This window comes from Maniola jurtina, chromosome Z (assembly GCF_905333055.1).
Source record: "Maniola jurtina chromosome Z, ilManJurt1.1, whole genome shotgun sequence".
Taxonomy (NCBI): Eukaryota; Metazoa; Arthropoda; class Insecta; order Lepidoptera; family Nymphalidae; genus Maniola; species Maniola jurtina.
The window spans coordinates 174,889-192,601 of record NC_060058.1 but is presented as its reverse complement, the minus strand read 5'-3'; the positions used below and the strand labels follow the sequence as shown (position 1 = coordinate 192,601).

Below are 17,713 nucleotides of genomic sequence, written 5' to 3'. Positions count from 1 at the left end.
AACGGCCGCCATGTTAAAAAGGTGACGAAACCCTTCGTGTATGAATATGACTCGCACTTGACCGGTTTTTTCACCCGATGCGGGGCTCCAAAAATCAAAATCGAACAGAAGCAATCAGATCAATCGACGTCCGCATTAGATGCGCACACGCATGCGGGGCGGCAGGGGGGGGGGGGCGGGGAGATAACCCTCCACTATCGTGGTGCGAACTTGAACCCACGCCCAAACGTGTACGCGACACACACACACCGACGCGCTGTAATTATATCATTAAACAGCAGAGTAAGCATTATAATTAAATGTATTTATTTGTTTATAGTTGATATTGATATGTATGTAACATGATATACGAGGAGAATTCCTCTACATGCTGACTCCAATATCAACATCCTCTACCAATGCTGACTGTCGCAGCAACCTGATCCTACAGTGTGCCTACAACTCAAATTGTTGGTGCTACGAACTTGATATCTTGCATGTAGCTAGCCTAACGTAGGTACTCCCCTCCCACTGATGTGTCCATCGGAACGAAGCAGGCAAAGTTCAACAGTTATTCCTTTTATAATATGTGTAGTTATACGAGAAGTAATATTATCCACCCGACCGAATTTCGGCCACAGAGGTGCATTCTCTACACCTCCCTCCCATAAACCCGATCGAACGGCAAGTCGACACGACTGGAGACAGATCAGGCGCACCGACAGACGCTAACTTGCTCACTTCGGCCTATTCCTTGACAGAAGCAAGACCCAAGTATTTTTGGTCCGACCCGGAAGTAAGACCCGGGACGGCATCTACCGCAGTGGAGCGTGCTAACCGCGCGACCGACGAGGCAGTGCGCCACCAGCGCAGGTCTACCGGGGGTACCTACGCACCACCCAGTGTTAGCGAAACATTTGACCTCAAAATAAAAACGTGTTCAAATAAAAACAAAGCGTCAGAAACAAAAACCTCCTCGCGTACAATATATTTAATTACCGAAAAAACATCATGGCTGTCATCAAAGATCGGCGATAGCCATTGTCTTTGAGCCAAAGTTGCGCCGAAAGTTGAGCGGCGGTTTTCACTTTCGTGGCGGGGGGTGGGGGTGGGGGGGTGGGGGGGGGGGTGGGGGGGCGGGGGGGGTCGCCTCTTAGCACAAAAAATAAACTACTTTTCCTTTCTCAAAAATATACACTTTCACTGGCGCGGGTCGGCGCCGGCGCATGCAGCCTTGTGCCACCGGCTAGCACTCGTTGTCGCCGCGACTCCCTTCGCTCGCTCTTCGCCACCAGCGGAGGTCGGCCGTCGCGTCGTCTCGTCATTCTTCGCTGCATTTTATTGTATTTTACTGTATTACGTGTATTCTCGGATGTTCCTAAGCCACATGTTTCTTCATCTACCGACACGATGGTGCCTAGGTCAAAAATAAATGATTTCTTAGGAATCTTCCAAAATTCGTAAAATCCACGTCCGCTGTTAGTGTTAACTTTGCTAACTATTTTAAATTATCGATTTAACTAAACACGGAACCCCAAAAATTACGTCAAATTACGTATGTCAAATGTGTATGACGTCACATCTGTGCATTTCATACAAACGATCGTTTTGTTCTAGCGATTAAACTTGCGTTAATTATTTATTAACGTTGAAGTAAAGCGTCGTATGGTAGCCTGCTGCTGCCTGACAGTTCCGCACAGAAGTGTGAAGTCTGCCGATTGCACTCGGCAAGAGTGGTGGAATAGATCCACGCGGACACAGTCGCGGGCATCAGTATTGTACTTTATAGTTAGGCAAGGAACCAGCATAGGCCGCGCCACCCACTCCGCTCGGGTAAAACATCAGATACCCAAAAATATGTCATTGTAAAGCGAGTTGTACTTAGCTACATTCCCTTTGAGTTAGCCATATTGTAAAATGGTTTTCGTTGGTCGAATTCAACAATTCACAATCAATGGTACCCATTATGAACCACTTCGACTTTAAGTTGGCAGGCGCTTACAATATTGGTCCGTGGCAGCGAACAGATCAGAGGTCATTCCTGAATGCGTTTGAGGTAGTCACACTTTCCCCGCCACCCAGTTGTTCGATATCAGATCGCAACGGATATCTCTCCAGCGGTTTCGCAACGCAACGCATTCCATTCCGTTCGAGAAAGCAAATTTTTATGGTAACACCCAAAATCGAATGTAAAATAATGTAGACATTTAAGTACAGTCTCTTTCTTACGTCGAGATACGAATTGAAACGAGCTAGCCCGCGACTGCGCTCCGCCGACTGCTCAGAAGGCAAAGAAGGGCAGTTTCAAACCCTTCACTGGTTTCATAAATCATCATAAGTAATAAACCGTAGCTAGCCACGACCGAAGCCTCCCGCCGGACCAGAGACCAGAGCCTATTTAGAAATTATTATTTATACCTATAGTAAAATTGTTACTGTATTTTTATGTATATTTAACATATTTTGTACATTATAAAATTTTAATAGGATGATTATTATAGTAAATTTTATTTGCCTGTTCATATTATGTCCAATTTGAAACATTCAAACTTTCACATTTATAATGAATTAGTAAGAAGTATGATATAAGCAATAAGTATGCTCCCCGTGCAAAGCCGTTCGGGTCACGTAGTTAATTATAAGTTTCCGAATCGCCACTAGCGGGAATCAAAGCCGGGAACGACTATGCTCACCACTGCACCCGAGTTACCTATGTCGATGTATCGACGTCAAGCAACATCTCAATGAAAGTATATGAATTTGTCAGTGATCCTTTCAAATTGTTGCAGTTTTATTTTAATTTAGTTTGTAGCTACCGATGGGGCTAGCATATAGGCCACCTATACGAGCCCCTTTAAAATATTAAATACTTAAATAAAAAAAGAATATTTCCTCCGCATGGAAAATTTAGCGATAAGTAGGAGTATTGTGTGCTCGCAGTAATGCTCTGTAATGAGCACATTTCTAATTGAAAGGGCTATATAAGCTTCTTTGAAAGGAAACATACCTACACGCGTGGCAGCAGAGCAGAGAGTACATAAACTCTAATACCTTCACTATTGTAAAGCATTTTTTATCAATCACAATACTTAGACAACGTACCATAATAATTAAGTCAGGTGGAAGGCAACGAAACGATCATGTTCCTTTTTTCTCTGAGCGGAAATACGGAGCTATGGAATCCTAGAAAACGTGGAATAAAACACACAAGACAAATTCGATTCCGTTCGGAAACCTGCGTGTGGCTGTGAGCTCTATGAAAGGCCTATGTGCAGTGCACGCACAGACTACACGCATACATTACACGCATATTAGCACGCATAGACTACACGCATACATTACACGCATATTATATAGACTTGTGCGCTTAATGGGTCCTATTGGCTCCTCCATCTCGACCATTGACCGTCTGATTAATGCACGTATGGAGAGATGGAACTATTTCGACGGTGAACATGGACGATTGAAAATTAAAAAGCTCCAGTTTCAATATTCGTCTCAATGCGAGTACCTATTGTTATTTTTTCGCGTATTAATTGCAAAATTCACGCGTGATTGCAGATGACCGGAAATATTTTTGTGCAGTCCACAGCTACGTAAGCACGCTGCACGAGCATGCTCCATATCGAGCATGTTCGACGAGCTTGCTTTATCTGAGGCTTAAATGGAGCAATTGTTATGATCGCCCGCTGGTCCAGTGGAGCCTCTTGTGCCACAGTCGCCAGATTCCAGGGTTCAGGTTCCAGGTCATACAAGGAACCTAATTAAGCTTAATAAAATTCGCTATAATTTGCTAAAACAGATAAATCTGTATGGTACAAAGTGCATCATATTATGTAGTCAATGTACCGCCCACTACCACCCAAGCAGGAAAAGCAAGCGACACACACCACTACACTTACGTTTAACTTCGACACCGGAGCATCCTCAGATGTAGACTTGTCATTTTGCAATGGCAATTGCTTGCTTTTCCTGCTTGTTTAGTAGTGCGAGGGCGGGTGGTGCACGTTATACCATACGATTTGTCTGTTTTGGCAGATTACAGAAAGTCACTCCTACAAATTCAGAACAAATATTTAAAAATAATTAACTGTAAAGTTTTGACAACAAGTATTTGCGGGGAAAATTCCGACAGGCGTTCTTCACCTTTCACAAGGAAAAGTGTATTTCATTTTTATTTCTATTACCTAATTGATATTTTGATTAAAGTTTGAATGAGTTCGCCTTGAGGTCATCGATCTATATGATGTTTGTGGTCTTTACCTATTCTGAAGTTCTAAAGCCCATAAAGACTAGACGGACATCGGTCAGCGTGAGGAGCTGGTGAACAAAACGCTGTACATATATGCAAAGAATGGAATAGAAGCTGTTCCAATTTAACTGTAATTATACCGTTTTGTTCGACTTCACGAATTTTGGACTCAATTTTGGCCCAGTTTTAGACGTTTTGCTTGGAAATGACTTCAGGTTTGTTAGTGATCGAAACCATGAACTTTTAACTCGATCCCAGTACAGTTTAGCTTAGAAATTATTGATCAGTGGTTAGAAGGAAATATTATTTCGAACAAAAGTGTATGTTTACATCGTTTTGTTCGCCAGCTATACCTACTCTCGGGTAGGTAGTTAATAGGGCAGTAATCGGTCCCGTATCGAACTCAAATTAATATTGCTTTAAATTCTTAGTAAATCGGCTCGAGTGAAGACGTCAATTACGCGATGGCTTCCGATCTAAAACTTGGCAAAATTAATTTGTTAATATTATGTAGGTACCTACTTCTGCCGCTCACTGAGCTTGTATGGGCGCACTGTTCCCAGTCATGTATTATAGCTATATCTAGATGTACAGGAGGTAAGTCTACCTATCAATTGAATATGTCTTATAAGGTCCTGGATTGGATTGAACGCTTTTCTCGTGTCAACACGATCGCGTTAGCCGCGGGGTGTCAGTTTGCATGGATAACCGGCCGATCGTGCAAAGTAGGTGTCTAATCATGTTGCAAATTGCAAATTGGAATGTGTGGGCTCTTATGTATTGAATGATTTAAACATAAAATAACAAGTATTTAGGAATGAAATGTCTGAAAATAAATGTTTCATTTGTTTATTTTTGCACTGCAAACGAGAATAAAATGAAAATAAATTTTACAGTATTACAAGAATAATTATTGTTGTAATTTTGGTGCAGATATTTTATTCACTACCATAAGGTAGGTACATTCAGGAAGGTTTTAGTTTATAATTATAGGTATAATTCTTTTTTAATACACATAAATATACACTTACTATATCATGCCATCTATATTTTTTTGATATAGGTGCATATAACCAATGGTAGATTATTTTCTTGTAAATATGCTCTATTCTATAGCGTAGGTATACATAGCAATTTCTCCGAGATTTCAGAACCATTATGTATATAGGACTATGTATTATCAAGACACTAGGGCATACACAAGCGGGCTAAGGATTTTTTAAGAGTCGCTTAAAAATAGGTACAGATTGTCTTGTTATGGTAAATAACGCAAATTCAAAAGCGGGCCACTCACAATGAAGTCGGCTGAAGCCGACGAATGAATATTTTCATTTGAATGTTTATATTCATGATTCCTTACTTATCGATGAAAAGTAAGCCCGCGACCACACTACTGCGGTCATTCTACGCCCTCCAGTGTAAACACAGCTTAACTGCAGACCGAACGGGCAACGAATACTTGGCGAATATGCATGAGATATAGTATAGTGCACTACAGATAAACTCTCCATTCCCTCACTCAAAGTACGATGGGAAAGCAATCCGAAATGACCGGTGAAGAATCAAAATAATCTATTTTGCTAGAACCTAGAACATGCAACATAATTTATCATTGTTTACATAGGCATTAGGAATTAATGTAATATCCACATAACCTGCCACGCGCGCGAAATTATTGAGTTTGAACTGAAATTGTAATTCGGAGAGTAGGTATGTCACTGGCGATCAGTGCTCAGTTAGGGCCTTTGCACACCGCGTTTTTTAAACGCGTCGTTGACGCGCGTTTTAGAAACGTGCGTCGACGGCGCGCTTTTATCCTACAGAGCAGTTTGTTATCGTTTGTATCGATACACACGCGCGTTAGCATTGCGTTTGTATCGCTTCAATCGCGCGACACCGGCGCGTCTGTATCGCTACACGCGCGCGTTTGCATCGCGTCTGTATCGCTACACACGCGCGACTGTATCGATTCAAACGCGTGTTAGAATTTATACAGGTGTGCAAAGGTCTACAGGCTGCGTCTGACTCGCGCGCGTATCGCGACTGTATCGCTACAAACGCGCGTCAACGGCGCGATTAAAAAAACGTGGTGTGCAAAGGCTCTTAGTAAACTTTACTAGCACTTTAAGATTTAAATCAAGTTCAACGTATTTTATGCCACCTGAATTGGGCAACAGATACAATGGATACTCACGGCATTTGGGCCTGAGAGATCTGCTATTTTTACCCGATTGCGGTAAAACCAAAAGGAAGGGTTATGGTTTTAGCAGTATATGTATGTATGTTTGTATCCAGATTCTGTGTGTTCCACCGTAGTGCCTAAACTACTAGGCCGATTTTGATGAATGAGGTGTCAATTGATTCGTGGTAAAGGCCCGGGTGACATAGGCTTTATTTTATTCCAAAAAAATGACTTAACGGATGTTACATCAAAAAAGGAGAGGTCACCAAAAATTTTTTTTTGCTATTGTATCGAGTGGGATGTCAAACGAAAGAGGAGAAAATTCTGAGCCCACGTATATAAATGTACAATAACATTGAAATATACCAAGCGACAGAAAACAATTTTACTCAAATATTTCAGCGTTTACAAAGACGATCGCAGTCGGGTTTTAGTTATCAACTTTATCTAGTTTATAAAATAATTACTCTCTCCTTGCATTCTAAAAGCACTGCACATATCGATCTTTGCACAATATTGGTTCATAATTATTATTATTAGTAACAACTCGTCAAATTATACTAGCTTATTGTAATACAAAAGTTGTGAAACGTTTCAATAAAGCTTTTACTTATTTAGTTACTAGCGATTCCCACGACTTCATCCGCGTGAATTACGTTTTTAAAAGATTTTCAAAATCCTTTCCAAATATCTCCTTTAAATCCCTTTTCCTAGAGCTTGTGGTAGGAATCTCTTGAAGAGGTAAGCTGTCCTCATGTCCTTTAACTGTTAGTTTTAGTTTTTAAGGTTTGGTATAAAATAAAAAATAAAAAAATAAAATTTAGTCACAAAAACCAGGACTTATCTAGTTTTAGCCCTCAGCCTTCTACTAATTCGTTAGACGAAATTGAGTGTACGTAGTGATAAAATGAAATGTATTTTTAACTGACTTCGAAAACAGGAGCAGGTTCTCAATTCGTCGGAATCTTTTTTTTTTAATGTATGTTACCCGATTACTCTAAGACGAACGATTTGGAAATTTTTTTTATTTGAAAGGGTATACTGTGCAGTTGGTCCCATATAAATTTGGTGAAGATTTGATGAATAACTTCGGAGATGGAGAACAGAACTCCTCAATGGATAACAGTAAATTGCTTGCGATCAGTGTAATAGCTTAGAAAACAGTAGGATTTAACAGGGCATAGCATATTAAAGTACAGTGGGGCCACTAAAAATTGTGAAATAACAAGTGTAAATTAAAAATTTATAACACCCGACAACAACGATCCAAAGTATTTGAGTTTTCCAAAACATCATTTTCAAATAAATAATTATGTATTTAGGCAACGTCCATCTTGACAGCTTGACATTTGTCTATTGACATAATATTAAGAACCTAACGGTTATCTAACCTTTTTTTCTACAAGAAAACTAGAAAAGAGCTGATAACTCTTAAACGGCTGAACCAATTTTTTTGGATTATAGCTAAGAACACTCTCGATCAAGCCACCTTTCAAACAAAAAAAACTAAATTAAAATCGGTTCATTCGTTTAGGCGCTACGATGCCACAGACAGATACACAGATACATAGATACACAGATACACAGATACACAGATACACAGATACACAGATACACAGATACACAGATACACAGATACACAGACACACAGATACACAGATACACACGTCAAACTTATAACACCCCTCTTTTTGGGTCGGGGGTTAAAAAAAATCAAAAGAAAAATAGAACCACAAACACTAAAAAGTAAAAAATATTTTTTGTTTCTACGCGTGTACCTATGTATGAAGTCGGGCGAGCTTCACACTTGGATTTCTAGTTTCTTTTATTATGCTCGCTCGACTTCATACACGTGTAGAAACAAAAATTATTTTATTACTTTTTAGTGTTTGTGGTTTGTGAAGTCGGTTTTATTTTCACAATGATGAATGAACTAGTGGTAGCGTGTTGCAGAAGCAGCTGGCTCGGCTCCGGCACTCACTAGTTGCTGTACTTGTATTGTTAGACTATTGCAACTTTTTATAATTTGAAAAGAGCAACTGCTGAGGTTCTTGCCGGACTGTAAAATCTGTATTCTGAGGCCGGCACGGCGCGCGCGGTAGAGCGCGACACGCAGCACAGAGACGAATTATTTCCCATGAAATGCCTATGTCAAAAATAAAATATTTCTTAGGAATTATTAAATAAAGGGTCTTCCAAAATTCATAAAACCCACATCCGCTATTAGTTTTGAGTTTGCTAACCATTTTTAGGGTTCCGTACCTCAAAAGGAAAAACGGAACCCTTATAGGATCACTTTGTTGTCTGTCTGTCTGTCCGTCGTGTCTGTCAAGAAACCTATAGGATACTTCCCATTGACCTAGAATCATGAAATTTGGCAGGTAGGTCTTATGGCACAAGTATAGGAATAAATCTGAAAACTGCGAATTTGTTGTTACATCATTTAAAAAAAAAGTAAGATAACTATACCAAATGGGGTATCATATGAAAGGCCTTTTCATTTTAAAACAGATTTTTATTCGTTTTTATGCATAATAGTTTTTGATTTATCGTGCAAAATGTTGGAAAAAATACCCGAGTACGGAACCCTCAGTGCGCGAGTCTGACTCGCATTTGGCCGGTTTTTTAATTATAGATTTAACCAAAAAAGTACGTCAAGTTATGTGAAATATTAATGACGTGACATGTGTGAATTTCATACAAGCTTCCTCACTAAGCAAGCGTTTTGACGTGTGATAAAAAGTCAGTAATTTGAGCAGTAGTCATCATCCCTATCGTCTCAATGTTCTGTGAGCTAACGGAGGACGGCATTACGCTAGAGCTGTCCATTTAGTTGAGTTTAGCTTTGCGTTCAACAGAATAAGCACCAAGCGTTTGACGCACTGTTTACATACACGATGCCTACTTTGCCAATTTGAAATGAGACAATATGAACACGTTGAGTTTCATTGTAAGTTTTACTATCTCTTGATATAATACAATGCCTCATAGGGGTTTGCTGATTCTGTGAGAGGGTTCGGGCGTATAGTTTATGAAGGGGCAGAGTGAGTTGGCGAACTGTTGTCGCTCCGTCGCTTCTGAGCTTTGCTGATGCAGACAGGGTAGGGGTGAATCGTAGTTATTATGAATACAGTGTTGTGGAGTTAGTAGTTTTTTAACCCCCGACCCAAAAAGAGGGGTGTTATAAGTTTGACGTGTGTATCTGTGTATCTGTCTGTGGCATAGTAGCGCCTAAACGAATGAACCGATTTTAATTTAGTTTTTTTTGTTTGAAAGGTGGCTTGATCGAGGGTGTTCTTAGCTATAATCCAAAAAAATTGGTGCAGCCGTTTAAGAGTTATCAGCTCTTTTCTAGTTTTCTTGTAGAAAAGAAGGTTACATAACCGTTAGGTTCATAATATTATGTCAATTGACAAATGTCAAGCTGTCAAGATGGACGTTGCCTTGATACATAATTATTTTTTTGCAAATGATGTTTTGGAAAACTCTGATACTTTGGATCGTAGGCGCGGAATAGTCCAAGAAAATCGGTTCGGCCGTTTGAAAGTTATCAGGTCTTTTCGGTCTTTTCTAGTTACTGTAACTTCACTTGTCGGGGGTGTTATAAATTTTTAATTTACACTTGTATTAAATCGACTTAAAATCGTGATACTATAAATCTATATTCTAAGATTAATTCACCATAAACAAAAAACACTATCCATATTGTAAATGCGATGCTTTGTTGGTTTGTCCTTCGATCACGTCGCAGTGGAGCGACGGATCGACGTGGTTTTATACATGGCCGTATAGTTGAGACATTAATTACTTTTATACCAGAAAATTAAAGAATCCCCACGAGATTTTTAAAAGCCTAGCACACATTAAATCGTAGTCTGGAATGAATACATAGGCAACTGAAAATCTGTGAAAACTTGTTCTGTGTGTGATGTGTGGGACCGGTCGCTAGTTGTGGGCGGTGGGCACGTAGGTACCTGTGGCGTGGTGGTGGTGGTGGCGGCGGGCGGGCGCGGGCGCGCGGAAGGCGGAGTCGATGCCCATGTCGATGTAGCCGTGGCGGTCGAGGCGCTGCGCCGGCCACCGCGCGCCGGCGGCCTGGCTTGCGGGCTCAATGGTGGCGGCGGACGCGACCGCTCCCCGAGCCGAGTGCGGCGGGAGTGCCGCGCCCGCACGTGCGGCGCCGCGCCGGCACGCGAGCCGCAACGTGCGCGCCCGCCACGTGCCCGCCGACCTTCCACCTCGCCGCGTGCGGCCGCCGCCAGCCCGCCCAGCCCGCCCGGCCCGCCCGGCCCGCCCGGCTCCTGCGCAGCCCATGCTGCACTCCGCCAACCATACACTTCATCGATTGTAATGTAGGTAATACACATACCTATTGTGTCCGATCTGGTGTTGGGAGACTACGGCCTTGTCCACCTACCGCAAAAGCCGTGCCACCAAGCGATTTAGCGTTCTGGCACTGAATTATGCTCTGGTACGATCTTCGTAGAAACTGACAGTGGGGATCTGGGTGCAATAAAGCCTACAAAACCTCAACCAAGCTGCTAACCCGCTACCGTCTTACACTGTATCATCGTTTACCACTAGGCTAGACCGCCGTGAGAAGCTCGCGTACTCAGTGGTAGTAAAGTATGAGATTCGATCCTAAGAATAATTTTGGAAAATCTTGTCGATACTATGCCGGCAGAGTTCCGCTACCACCGCGTAGAGATATGAAGTTAATCAACATGTCATCGCCTTCCAGCTCACCCGCTTCCACCGCGTAAAACATAATCGGGTAAGATGGGAACTTTTCACAAATTATCTACGTCATGATGTTTTGCAAGTTTAGCCCGACATACCCTGTCAACTACCAATCATTACAAAAGTATTTACGAAATAAACAAAAGCCTTCTTTGCGTCATTCGCCAAAAACGGTTGTATTTCGTTAGTGTTTACGTAGGCATTCATTATATTGATGTACCTATTCGTACTGTAGGCCTATGCCTCGATGGTCCAGCGGTTGGCATGTCAGTGAAGAGGTCGAGTTCGATTCCCGGGACGTGCGAAAATACGTATTCAATTATTCTATTCAAAATATATTAAAAAATTTGGGTGTTTAGAAGTTTTCAAATGAAAGAACTTTAGAAGTTTTATTTCTTACATCCAATCTTCTTGTACGCTCACTATACTATACATACTCTACCACGCTAGCCGAGTGCGGAGGCAGACTTCACACATTCTCATTCGAGATCAGCATGTTATGTTAAGTTATAACCTCCACTAAGTAATCGCTGTTGCATGCACTTCACACAGCCGCAAAGAGCAGCTCCGGCGAGCGATATAACTACCGACGTATACAAAACCCAAGGATTTAATTCCACTTAACCACCGCCGCGAGGAATACCCACAAGTTCTGCTTAATACCTACTTTAAAAATACTATTATAGTGAGATTTCACTTGCATGTATAGCCTTGTAGGTAACGTTATGACGTACATGCGTGCTGTCCAGCGCGGTGGACCGACGACACGGAGGGCGGCGGATGTGGCTGCATGAGGAAAGCTGCGGACGGGGTGCGGTGCCCCACGTCGGACAAGACCTACGTCCAACAGTGCTCATCCACATGTAAGGATGACAATATAATAATAATTAATTGATGTTGGTGCGTTTATTGGCATTTCTACAATGAAATGTATTTTGAAGGGACGCCCTTATAGAGAAAGAGCCGGCGAGGACTAGACCTTCGTTATGTTATAAAAGCTGAAAGTTGATTCTCTGTGTGCTGTCCCCCAACCGAGGAAACAACGATCGGCAACTATGAAGTTTTGATCATGGTGGCTTTGGAGATAACAGGTTACAAAGGGGTAAAAATCTTACGTCAGAGAACAACTTTTTATATTCCCTTAGGAATAGTATTAAAATCACGTTATGCATTGCCAGGCACAGAGTCGTGGCAACCCCCACACACCCTTAAAGTTTAAAAGTTTAGGGGTGTCTGGCAAGAGGTTGCCACGGTACTAAGTGATGACGTAATTTCTAATACTATTCCGAAGTCTGACGTCAAAGTAAGAAGATTTTTTACACCTGTTTCCTCCCAAAGCCAACATCATCCAAACTTCGTAGTCGCCGGCGTTCTTCCCTGTGTCGGGGACAATGCACAAAGAAACTTTCAGCTTTTATAAAATAACGAAGGTCTGGCCCTCGCGGGCCCGCAGTCCAGTAGGGAACACGCTACGGCGTGCTACGCACTACGAAGCTACGTCCGTCCCTCGAGAGCTACGCGGACTAACTTTATTTAACCGATTTTTAAGGAGTAATTTAAAAAGTTTTGAAGAAAAGCCCTTGCATCTTTTTCAGTCAGAACCGCCGTTCAGTACGTCCAGCCTAGCGGACATAGGAAATATACATATGTACATACAGGTCAAACACATAACCCACCTTTTGAGCTTCGCTACAGCGGGATAAAAAGGGGGAGGTTTTCTATTCGAGGATTTGCATGTGTTATGTGTTAACGTATTGTTTCGTCGATATTCACGCATATTGAATACATTTTAAGGTTAAATTTGTGCTTTGCAGTTTTTATATCTTTTATATATATTATTTGTTTATTCCAATTTGTGTTAAGGTTTATTAAAGTACTTACGAAAGTAATGTTAGTATGATACAATACATAACAAACAAGTGTAAATTAAAAATTTATAACACCCCCGACAAGTGAAGGTTACAGTAACTAGAAAATAGCTGATAACTTTCAAACGGCTGAACCGATTTTCTTGGATTATAGCTAAGAACACTCTCGATCAAGCCATCTTTCAAACAAAAAAATAAACTAAATTAAAATCGGTACATTCGTTTAGGCGCTACGATGCCACAGACAGATACACAGATACACACGTCAAACTTATAACACTCCTCTTTTTGGGTCGGGGGTTAAAAACAAAATAAATCTACAGTAGATATTTTTTTTTTATTCCTTTATATAACGAAAATAACTGTAACTGTCATTATATGTAATAATATGTTTTTTTAGGCACCAAACTTTTCAACGGTCCACCTAACAGCGCGTAGCTTAGGTTAATTCGTGGCATGACTCGCGTTGAAGCTCCTAAGCTACAATACACCAAATATTCAAAATGACCTATTTAATTAATTATTCATTATCGCAGTATATTTGTAAACCTTGTTTGTCCTCGCTACGGGGCTTCGGGTGCGTTAGCGAGTGAAGCTAATAGCCAAGAAGCTGGCGAACGAAACGGGTTCATTATTACATCAAATCATTTTTAACAAGAAAAGTAAATAACTAAATGAAAGCATTTTAAGTACAGAATGTACCTACTAATACTCACATATTTAGTCGGTGTAAGCCCGACTAGTTTCGAACCCATCCAGGGTCCTTTTTCATGTGGACTCGGCTTAAGGTGCATTAAACGGCCCTAGCCGCGACATTCAACATTAATTTGGTTTTTCGCAATTTGTAAACTAATACGACAAAGTAGGCTCATGGCATTCTAATAGCGCCAATGGCAGTATCATCTCCACAGGTTTATATAAAAATCGTTACTTGAAAGTGTTCAGGTAAGGAAATAATGAGTTTGACGTGAATTACTCACAAATTAGTCGATACTCTGACTAATTTCTTAAACTGGACACTTTCAAGTAAAGATTTTTATACAAACCTGTGGAGATGATACTGCCATTGGCGTTATTAGAATGCCATAAGCCAACTTTGTCGTATTAGTTTACAAATTGCGAAAAACCAAATTAAATTTGAATGTCGCGGGCAGACCCGTGTCATGCACCTTAAATGAAAGCAGTTGAAACTTTACTATCACACTAATATTATAAAACCGAAAGTTTGTGTGTATGTGTGTGTGTGTGTGTATGTTTGTTACTGCTTGACGCAAAAACTACAAGACGGATTTGGCTGATATTTGGAATGAAGATAGATAATCCTGGATTAGCACAAAGGTTACTTTTTATCCCGGAAAATCAAAGAGTTCCCACGGGATTTCGAGAAACCTAAATCCGCGCGAGCGAAGTCGCGGGCATCAGCTAGTAGGTAATATAGTACCGCTGTGGTCACGGACTTAGGTTGAGTGCACCCTGTGAGCGCATCAGAAGCGCAATGACGCCGCTCTACCCGCCAGCTCCTCGAAGCCCTCTCGCTACGGATTCCGCCCAAGCAGCAGGTCGGCGTTTGGGCGGACTGCGTGGGTCGCGGCTCACGTGCGCAACCATCATTATATTATTATTTTTCATTAAGGTTTTTAAACCCCGACCCAAAAAGAGGGGTGTTATAAGTTTGACGTGTGAATCTGTGTATCTGTCTGTGGCATCGTAGCTCCTAAACTAATGAACCGATTTAATTTAGTTTTTTTTGCTTGAAAGGTGGCTTGATCGAGAGTGTTCTTAGCTATAATCAGCCGTTCAGGTTTAGCCGTTTGAAAGTTATCAGCTCTTTTCTAGTTACTGTAACCTTCACTTGTCGGGGGTGTTATAAATTTTTAATTTACACTTGCACTTATTAATATGACTGGTTATCACTGATTAGACACGTGACCTCCTCGTGTCAAGGGAATCAAAACCTATAGGGTACTTCCAGTTGACCTAGAATTATTCAAATAGAAGCAGTAGGCATATCATAGCACAAGTTTTTTTTATTTGCAGTTGAGGATAATTTAAGTAACAAAATAATTACACGTAACCTTCTAATCTAAGGTACGGAACTCTTGGTGAGCGAGTGTGACTCGCAATTGCCTGGTTTCTTCGACTATTGTAATTCGTACTTTTTACTGTACGATACCTAGCATATCGCATAGCATACCTACCTAGGTATCATTCTTATGTAGGAATACACACACAAATGTAAACATTATGTAGGTACAACGATTTCTCCGAGATTTCAGAACCGATTTGAATTTTTTTTAAACAATAGAAAATTTTTGCGAGTTGGTCTCATGAAAAAATATGGATCTAACTCCTTAGCCTTGATGCTGCAGGGTCAAGGAGTTAGCCCTGTGGCTGCGCGCCCGAGTCACGAAGGTTCAGGAACTGTTTGTGGTGAACTGATAGTGTAGGTACCGAGCAAGTCCCAACTGCTCTACCCTGATGATGCAGGATACAGAAAACAATTCACCATGCAACTGGATCGAAAAATCGATATTCCAAATGCCATGTCGACCTGTCGCGAACTATAGGTCCTTAAATCTAACAGTAGCTAGTGTACCGGGTGTTAAAAAAATTAATAAAAATTAAAAAAATGAAAGATTGATTAGCACACGGTAAAGTTTAATAATACAATTAAGTTTAGAAATGGTACAGAAACTACCGCGGCTAAGCTAGTCGGTGGCACACAAATTTGTAGGGTCGTGGTATAGGTCGATTTCGGCAAATTCCTTAGGGTGCGTGAGACCGTACTCCCCTGTGACGATGGCCTCTTAGGTGGTGTGAGGCGCGGAGTATTGGTCAGCGAGTCTTGGCCGTGGGATCCCAACGGTGCTGACGTGGATGGGCGTGCTGAAGGTTTTAACCACAAACGTAGCCTTAAAGTCCAAACTCTGCTTTAAAGTCCAAACTCCGCTCCTGAAATTGATAACCAAGATGGGTTATCATCTGGTGTATCAATCTCCGTTCTGGAATCGAACCCGGGCCTCGTCGAACACAAGATAAGTACTTCGACGTGGTAGAATTGCCGGTGTTAGAAAACCAGAACGGAGTTTACAATTAAGTAGGCTAAATAAATGACAGAAGGCCCAAAAATAATAAAAGAACGAAATTGTTAACAAAAAAATATAAAAATGAGGGTCGGCTGAGAATTTTAAATGATGATGCAATCTACGTGAAAATTACTAATGAATAAACTACGAATTAGTTAATGCAAAGGGTAAAATTAACTACTAAGGTTATGATTATTACAATAAGCTAACAAAATAATCGAAATTTGAAAAATTACTAAGTATGAAACATGGCGGAAAAATGACAACGCAATAACTACGATTTACATTGTTTTAAGTACCATCCAAAACTTACCCTTTAACGGGAGCATAGTAGCACTATATATATTTGAATAATTACATTGTAAAAAGCAATAAACGCATTTTAAAAGGTGTCGCGCCCATCTTCAATCGGATGGACGCAACAAAAAAAATCAACACGCCCGGCGTTTAATGTCCGCCGGGCCTGTCTGAGCTCCTGTCAAACAGGCTAACTTCAGTCGTCAAAAGTCGGCTGACGTTAGAAAACAGGACGCCATTAAAATATGCGTTCGGTAATTGCAACACTTAATTTTATAGACTATTGCATACAATTAAAAAATATACTTAATTATATCTAAAAATATGATTTTTAATAATAAAAAGATAAAATAATAATATAAATACAATATAACATGTAACGCTTCGTTACATTACCCCCCTTCGTTCGTAAGGATTTTATTTTAAAAATAAAATCCGTACTTATAAATTAAATTTACTTTCCTATAATTCCCAGTCTTACATTTCATACAACCTTTCATAAATCCTCACCTTTCGCACCTTTCATAATCCAGTAAACATTCTTCACCTGACATAAATGGAGTCATATACCTATAATTATTGCGGTTTATGACTCTTTCCTTACATAAAAATAATCGAGTCATATGCCTAATACGGCTTATGACTCTGATAAAAAAGAAAGTAAAAATAACCTAAAGGCTGAGAGTGAATGTAACTAGCAAAAAAAAACCAATAAAATGTAATAAAATTAAATAGTTGTTTGTATATAATGTGCACATAAAAATAGTGCATCACACAAGATAAAATAATATAATAAAATACTTAAATAATATTTCTGTAATATATTATTACAAATAAACAAAAGTAATAAGTTCATTTAATATAATATAAATCCGAAAAAAAAATTAGAGAAAAGTTGTGGATGGCACAAAAAATATTTAGAAAGAAAAATACTCCGTTCTGTTACAATCAATTTAACAGAACGCTTTGGTTTGAAAAAAAAAATTAACTGCAAAAGGAAAAAAAAAATATCAAACAAAAAATACAATGCAACTGGTGTAAACGCAGCTTTATAATTCTGACGCATGTAGGTACCAATACGTACTTATTTACAAGACAAACAAAATGAAATAGGAAATACCTAACTATTAACTCGCAGGTGTGGACTAGGACGTACACAACTTCTATTAATAAGGTTAGGTAGATATGTAAGCAAAATTATACAATACGAACTTTACTACTAGTGCAATACTAGACTTGAACAAAATGAAATGCAAAAATACCTGACAAATAATGCGAAGGTGGGTACTAATACGTACACAACTTCTAA

General features: G+C 40.2%; 1 protein-coding gene across 2 annotated transcripts in view; it reads right to left on the bottom strand.

Annotated features, from left to right (window-relative positions):
- The window catches only part of LOC123880032 (hepatic leukemia factor), a 60,808-nt gene that overhangs the window by 38,690 nt on the left and 4,405 nt on the right, over positions 1 to 17,713 (bottom strand). The window contains exon 1 of one of the 2 annotated variants that reach the window (XM_045927924.1): positions 10,388 to 10,561. The exons of the other annotated variant lie outside the window; for it this stretch is intronic. Within the exon in view, the coding sequence (XP_045783880.1) occupies positions 10,388 to 10,454 (67 nt within the window). The 5' untranslated portion in view covers positions 10,455 to 10,561. Of the gene's footprint in view, positions 1 to 10,387; positions 10,562 to 17,713 lie in introns of those variants that run through there. 2 annotated transcript variants of the gene reach the window in all.